This window comes from Podarcis pityusensis (genome assembly GCF_964106645.2).
Source record: "Podarcis pityusensis genome assembly, chromosome: 13".
NCBI lineage: Eukaryota > Metazoa > Chordata > Lepidosauria > Squamata > Lacertidae > Podarcis > Podarcis pityusensis.
The window spans coordinates 28276928-28284586 of record NC_138038.1 but is presented as its reverse complement, the minus strand read 5'-3'; the positions used below and the strand labels follow the sequence as shown (position 1 = coordinate 28284586).

Below are 7659 nucleotides of genomic sequence, written 5' to 3'. Positions count from 1 at the left end.
TCTCTTGACTATGGCTGCTTGATTGCTTTTCAAAGTCATGTTCTGTAGGCATTGAGATTCTAAGATTCATCAGTCAATCTCATGGATCAGTTGAATTTAAAACCAGATCACGTCTTCATGCTCAAAGCTTCTTATTTAGGCTATAACTGCAAAAGGGATGTGTGAGAAGCAGTGGGCATTATGCCGTAATTAGTCTCTTAAGAAAAATTTGCTTTTAAACACCGTGTTGATTGAATATCTCTTTGAGGAATAACTCAATGAAGCACATCTCATCGGGAATGATAAGGGAAGCTGAACATTTCTTAGAACTGACCCAACATTTCTCAGAAGACATTTTTCTGAGAATTGTTTTGAACATTTTTTTTATCACATGCTGACTATCCAAAGGGGTTTTAAGCAAAATTACCTCAAATGTGGTATTCTTAGAAGAAAAACTCTTCCAGTCATTAGTATGCACTAAAAATTTATGCATTGTGGTATAAACTAATGTCTAAGCAGGGTCCGTTATGGTTTCAAATTGGGTGGAGGACTGCATGTTGTGATACCTGGATTGCAAGGGGTTGAACTACATGACCTCTTCCAATTTAATGATTCTATGTTTCATTTTGCTGGTCAGAACAGTAGTCCATTGAAGTCACACTACAGATGCTTAACAAACACCAGTTCAACCTCCATATAGCATGAAAGGAATAACAATTTGTTCTAAGTAAGGTACATATGCAATGTTTAGAGGTTGCGTAACATGTGTTTTTCAACACTTAGAAAGATTTACATTCATATTGTTCTATTTGGATCCAAATCTTTCCACAGAGAGCTGAAAGTTGAGTGCATGAGAGTCCCCTGAGAATGTTCCATTCAGTTACTTCCAAGGGTTGCACTTGTTTAGTTCAGAAGAAGACCTACATCCAGTACAAAATGATGCCTTTGTAATAGAAAAGGGCTTCGTCATTCAGTTTGAAATCATGGCTTTAATAAACTCTTATATGTGCATATTTGTAAGCTACTTTCCTCAAGGCCTCCTTCACCTCTTTGTTCCTCAGACTATATATTAGAGGATTGAGGAGAGGTGTCAATATTGTGTAAAAGACAGAGAAGACTTTGTTCAGCTCTCTCAGTTGGTTGGTGTCTGGCAAAATGTACACAGCGATGATGGTGCCATAGAAAATGGTCACCACAATGAGATGAGAAGAGCAGGTAGAGAAGGCCTTTTGTCTTCCTGTGGAGGACGGGATTCCAAGAATGGCATTAATGATGCACCCATAGGATGCTATTGTTATACTGAATGGTGGCAGTGTGCAGATGGAGGTCAGAGCAAATGACAGAACTTTTATTTGATGTGTGTCACTGCAGGCAACATTCACTATTGGAATGAAATCACAAAAGAAATGATCAATAACACTGTAGCCGCAGAAGGTTAACTGCAGTGTAAAAATTAACAAGATCATGTTTACCACAAAACTGCTGATCCAAGAACCAGCCACCAGCTGGAGGCAGATTTTGAAATTCATAAGAAATGGATAATGCAAGGGCCTGCATATTGCGACATAGCGATCGTAGGACATTGCTGTCAGGAGGTAGCACTCTGCTGCTATCAAGAAACCAAAAACCCACAATTGCACAATGCACCCATTCACCGAAACACTTTGGTTCTTGGTTAAGAAACTGGCCAGCATTCTAGGGAGGATGGTTGAACTGTAGCAGGTCTCCAAGCAAGACAGATTCCCAAGGAAGAAATACATGGGTGTGTGTAAGCTTTGATCAAGCACAACTAGTACAACAATGAGGATGTTCCCAACCATGGTCATAACGTATATAATTAGAAACAGCATAAATAGAAAAATCTGGAGTTCCTGGATGTCTCCAAAACCAAGAAGGATAAATTCTGCTATGATGGTTTCATTTCTCTCCTCCTCTTTCTTCATGGTTTTCATCTGGTGGAATAGAAGAGATGAGGTGGGGTGTGATCATTGTTTTCTTTGTTTTGCAAGTACAAATACAAACAGGAACAATCATCAGGAGAGTCAATATTACATAAGCAAGGGCCATATAGCTGAAGTTATAATATCATTGCACAGGAGGGAATACAAGAGTCTTCTTTATTCACCAGGACCGTCTTTCTATGGATTCTTATGCATCCATTACAGAATATACAGTTTGTGGGAACGATACAGGTATTAATTTTTCCCATCAATTGTAAGCAATAGTCATTAAATCACAACCTCCTAGTTAAGAGGGTTGTATACTGCCTTCAGGATCAAAGGCAGTATGCCCATGAGTACAAGTCACAGAGAAAGGACAAGAGGAGGTGACTGTTGCACTCATATGCTGCTTGTGGGCTTCCCAGAGACATCTTGTTGGCCATTATGGGAAATTAGACACTGACTAGATAGACCTTTAGTCGGATTCATCAGAGTTCTCCATATGTTATTGTGCTCTTATTTAATCCCTCTGATGCTAGTTGACAACCCAAAGCTCTCACTGCTAGACCTCACCATGAGTTAAAACAGTTTGGGTAGGGGATGGGGAGACATTGAAACTTGGATTTAAAAAAATATATTATTAGCAGTGTTCAAGTTATACACTGAGAAGTTATGTATAGAGTATAAATGTGTGTTCAAGCTTCTTGATTTGAGATAAAATAATGGCCCCTTTGTGGTCAACCTAAGATGTAAAAGAAGCAAGATATGGGCAAGACAGGTAAATTCAAAGGTTTTAATAGGTTATCTAGGGCCATTTCTGGAAGATAGCAATGTCAGGCTTTTACCATGACCAGCAAAGGGTCAATGCCCCAACAATGTCCTCATTCTTGTATGTAAACAGAGCCCCCAAGGTGGTCAGAAGGCGCAAGGGAGAAACTATTGATTTGCACATCCCACTTCAAAGCCCATTCACCAGGTTTATGGGAAGTGGGACAAGTCGTCCTCCCATTCATGCCTCCCAGGTTCTTTCCTCCCTTGTGTGAGGCTCCCTTGAATTTCTTCTCCCGTGCCTTTTGGACACTCCTGCTTGCTAGTTTACCAGGTGAAGGGGACATACAGTGGCAGGATTTAGGAGCAGGTGGTAGGCATTGTTGGGAGCACATTGTGGTGGGGTGATGCATTGGATCCATCTTCCCAACACCTACATCACTTCAGCTAATACAGATTGGGAGGAGGCAGGGCAGGTGTAAGGTTTGGGATGCACTGGCGCATTGGCAGGAGCACTGCATTGGTTCCATCATTTCACTGACACATCCCCAACCTCACTGCCACCCTACATCACTCCATCCAATCCATGTAAGCTGCAGGGGCACAAGTGTTAGGAGGATGGATCTCTGGCACAGACTCAGCTGCCCTAGTGTTTCTCCTTTTACAGTTGGCCAAGTTGAAATTAAAAAAAAATAGTTGCATTGTCTTGTCCAGGATCATTTCCCTGTGCTCAGCAAGTCTTCCAGGTGGGCCAAAGCTACATCCTTTGTATGATCTCTGCAAAATCCTCTGCTTGTTAAGGATTAATAAGCATTCTCCACAGGAATTGTTGTGACTGCTTTCCCACTGAATGCCTTGAAATGAAATTCTGTAAAGCTGTTTCCCAAAAACACATTTTGATATTTAAAAGTGGCAGGTGTAAGCTTAGAGAAGCCCCTATTAAAATCCCAACAGAGCTCCGATTGATTAGATGTGAAAGAGGGAAAGGTCACTTCTGCCATGAACATTTGTCAAAAAAAGAATTTGTAATGGGCACAACCAAGCATGTACAAATACAGTGGTACCTCAGGTTAAGTACTTAATTCGTTCCGGAGGTCCGTTATTAACCTGAAACTGTTCTTAACCTGAAGCACCACTTTAGCTAATGGGGCCTCCCGCTGCTGCCGCACCACCGGAGCACGATTTCTGTTCTCATCCTGAAGCAAAGTTCTTAACCTGAAGCACTATTTCTGGGTTAGCGGAGTCTGTAACCTGAAGCGTATGTAACCTGAAGCGTATGTAACCCGAGGTACCACTGTACTGAAATGTTGAGAGAAGACACAACACTGTTTCTATACAACAGTTAAGAGACATAAAAGCACTGCCCTCTTTTGCATTTAGTCACCATAGTAGAGTTGCTTTTATATCACAATAATTGTGTATTCAGCATGTGCAGGAAATGCTATTCTGGAATCCAACACAGGGGAAAACTTCAACTACTTACCAGTGGTTTCTAATCTTTAGACAGGAACAGTATACAATTGATGTTTGCAAAGGCATTTTGCTATATTATGAAATTCACGTTCTTCAGGTAATAAGATGAAGATTTCACTGATCATACTGATGGATCAGTTACAGTGACAATGGCTGATTCTCTGTCATAGTCAGTGCTTCTTATCTAGACTGTAATTACATATTAAGAAAGCAAGAAGAAGACACTAACTGGCTAATTAACCTCTTGGGATATGCCCATGTTGGAGTGGGGATAAGTTTGAAAAAGGAGGAGGAGCATCACTAAACACTCAACTTCCAAAAAGTTCAAGAGAAACCAATATTATTTATAATAACATTAGAAAAATGTCTCAAGGGTGGGGGAGCACCCCATCTCAAGGTTGTACTTGGATGGTGAGTTTGATGAGCTTCAATCCCAAAATACAAAATAAAGCAAATAGAAAGGGAGAAGAATAAGGAAATGCATTTCAAATATTTAGTCTCTCCTGTGGTGCAATGGGTCAGTGCATTTGGCCATTAACCAGAAGGTTAGTGGTTCGAGTCCACCCAGTGACAGCTCCTGGGCAGGAGTCCTGAATTGCAGTGGTTGGACTAGATGACCCTTGGAGTCCCTTCCAACTCTACAATTCTATGATTCTATGTTTTATTTGAAATAGCTCTATCTTAACTGAGGTGGTGAATGTATTTTAAACCTTTAAAGTTCTAAAGTGTTTGAGACCAAGACATTTGAAGTAATATGTCATACTGGTCTAGTTTCCACCCCATGAATGGTGATCTTTACATCTGACCCACCTAACTTGGTCACTCAAGATTCCCTTGGTTCAGAGGTCAGAAGCTATGGTGCTCCTTACCAGTCGCTGGATGAGGGTCTGCTGGATCTGCATATCCTCCAACCATCCCAATTTGACTGGGACACCCCAGAATTACAGAAGCCATCCCTGCTTCTGATTGGATCCCAGAATGTCCCATTTTTGGTCCTGCATTCTCACACAAGTTAGCTGCCTCCTGCAAGTGTGAGACCAAAAGATGTGTAGTTTTTTGTGCCACACTTGCCTTGTGCACCTCCTCCTCCTCCTCCACAGTTTTCACTTAAAAACCAGCATACTTGTTTCACACTTCCCAGATGCAAACTGAAACACAAATATCCTTTGAAACCCACATTTCACTGAATTTTATATAGCAGTTCTTCTGTGATCTAGTGTGTAAAAAAAAACAACACCACAAAAATATGTGCATACATATGCATGTGAATATGTAGGCTTCGTGGTGGAGTGGAAATGACCACATTCATTTTGACCAAGCCTGTATTTGCCTTGGTCACGTGAGTAAGGGAGCTTGGTCAATGGGGCTTGTGTGTGAGAAAGAAGGAGTATCACTTGAGTCGGTGTGTGGAAAGGTTTAACATCGTATTTCGAGGGAATGGAGAGGGGTATGTAACTAGTAAGAAGAAGTGCATGTGGAAATGATATGCTATGTTGATGGGTTATATGCATTACGCGAATGGGATGTGTTGGACACCGGAGAGCATAACGTGCTTAGGGGCAGAGCAATGGGAATGTTAGAGAGGGTGTTGCATGAATGGTATGAGTATGTGATTAATTGTGCGGACATTAGGCATGGCTACAAAAAGTTATTGCAATTGATTTGTCATATGTAGCTTACAGTGTTCACCTATAATGTTCATTAGCTACAATACAGAGGGCTCTGTAACATGTCTCCAAGGTCTTAGAACATAGCCTAAATGACTTTTGAATGTTGCCTTTCTTAGTGTGCATGAGGTTCACAAACTCCATAGCATTCCCTTTTTTCTAGCTATGGAAGTCTAGTCACCTTATGCAACATCTAAAGATTTGAAGGCCAGAGTTGAATGCACATTTGCACATATGGCTGCCTGCTCTCCTCAAGGCTTCCTTCACCTCCTTGTTCCTCAGGCTGTATATGAGGGGATTGACTAGAGGTGTCAAAATAGTGTAAAAAACAGAGAATAATTTGTTCAGCTCTTTCAGTTCATTGGTATCTGGCAAAACATATACAATGATGAGAGTGCCATAGAAAATGGTCACCACAATGAGGTGAGAAGAGCAAGTAGAGAAGGCCTTTTGCCTCCCTGTGGTGGATGGAATTTGAAGAATGGCAGCAATGATGTACATGTATGATGCTACGGTCAGAATGAATGGTGGCAGGGTAGCTATTGAAGTCAGAACAGTTGATATGAGTTTAACCCGCCGTGTGTCACTGCAGGCCAGATTAATCAATGGAGTGAAATCACAAAAGAAATGTTGAATAACATTGTGACCACAGAATGTTAGCTGCAATACAAATATAAATACTGTTGTGTCCATCACAAAGCTGCTCATCCAAGATCCAACCACCAGCAGGAGGCAAACCTTTGCATTCATATGTGTGGAATAATGCAGTGGTCGACATATTGCCAGGCAACGATCATAAGACATTGCTGCCAGGAGATAGCATTCTGTTCCTGCTAAAATCCCAAAAGTCCAGAATTGGACCAAGCAGCTATGAATAGATACACTATCATTATGTGTTAATAAACTGGCCAGCATTCTGGGGAGGATGGTTGAGCTGTAACAGGTCTCTAAGCAAGACAAATTTCCATGGAAGAAATACATGGGTGTCTGTAAGTGCCGATCAGTCACAACTAGTCCAACAATGATCAAGTTCCCAACCATGGTCATGATGTAGATCATGAGAAAAACAATGAAGAGAAGAATTTGTAGGTCATGGAAGTCTCCAAAGCCACGAAGGATGAATTCTGTAATGATGGTCTCATTACGCCCAGCAGGTTTTTGCATCTTTTTCAGTTGAAGGGGGGAATGGAATTTGTCCAATCAACAATAAAAAAAATTATCGCTTAAAGAAAGAAAGGAAAAAATAGGGAGGTAGTCAAGAGGAAGGAAGAATACAGTATATTTTATATTTTGCAATTTCTTAATTTAAAAGCAGAGCTTAAAATCATGAAAGTATCCATATAAGAGTATATAAAACAATGTAGGGGACTCAAGCACATATAACTGTGTAAAATCTTATGCATCAGGGAAAACCAGAGCATCGTGATACAGTAAGTCTTTACAAGATATCTGAAGCAACTGATAGCTACTGCTTTACATATGGCACATAGTACAAGGGCAAGAGCAGAAAATGTCAATTTTTTGGTCTCTACCCTATAATACTGTGTAGGGTGCACTGCCATGACTAGAAGTTTCCTAGATGATCTAAGTGATCTTACTGGCCCATGCAGGAGCAAGCAGTCTTTCAGGTAACGCAGTCCTGAATTCTTCAAGGCTTTCTATGTTAACAACAAGATATTGAACTGGGCCCAGTAGCTGATTGTCAAGCATTGCAGTTCCTTCAACTCAAGTGCAATAGCACCAGTTGCAGCTTCTGGAACAATTCCAATGAAAGTGCCACATAAAAGAGCATTACAGTAATTGATGCATGAATCAGAGTGACCAAGGAAAGG

General features: G+C 40.9%; 3 protein-coding genes across 3 annotated transcripts in view; 1 reads left to right on the top strand and 2 right to left on the bottom strand.

Annotated features, from left to right (window-relative positions):
• The window catches only part of LOC308461817 (olfactory receptor 5AP2-like), a gene marked incomplete at its 3' end in the record, with an annotated part of 253933 nt that overhangs the window by 170452 nt on the left and 75822 nt on the right, over positions 1-7659 (top strand). The window lies entirely within an intron of this gene.
• LOC308461498 (olfactory receptor 6B1-like) lies at positions 969-1931 on the bottom strand (the record flags this gene model as incomplete). Its single annotated transcript, XM_080978492.1, has 1 exon — positions 969-1931. The coding sequence occupies one exon, from the start codon at positions 1929-1931 to the stop codon at positions 969-971; it is 963 nt and encodes a 320-aa protein (XP_080834618.1).
• Positions 6005-6991, bottom strand: LOC308461818 (olfactory receptor 11A1-like; the record flags this gene model as incomplete). The annotated part of the gene is made up of 1 exon (XM_080978983.1): positions 6005-6991. One exon carries the CDS (start codon positions 6989-6991, stop codon positions 6005-6007), a length of 987 nt encoding a protein of 328 aa, XP_080835109.1.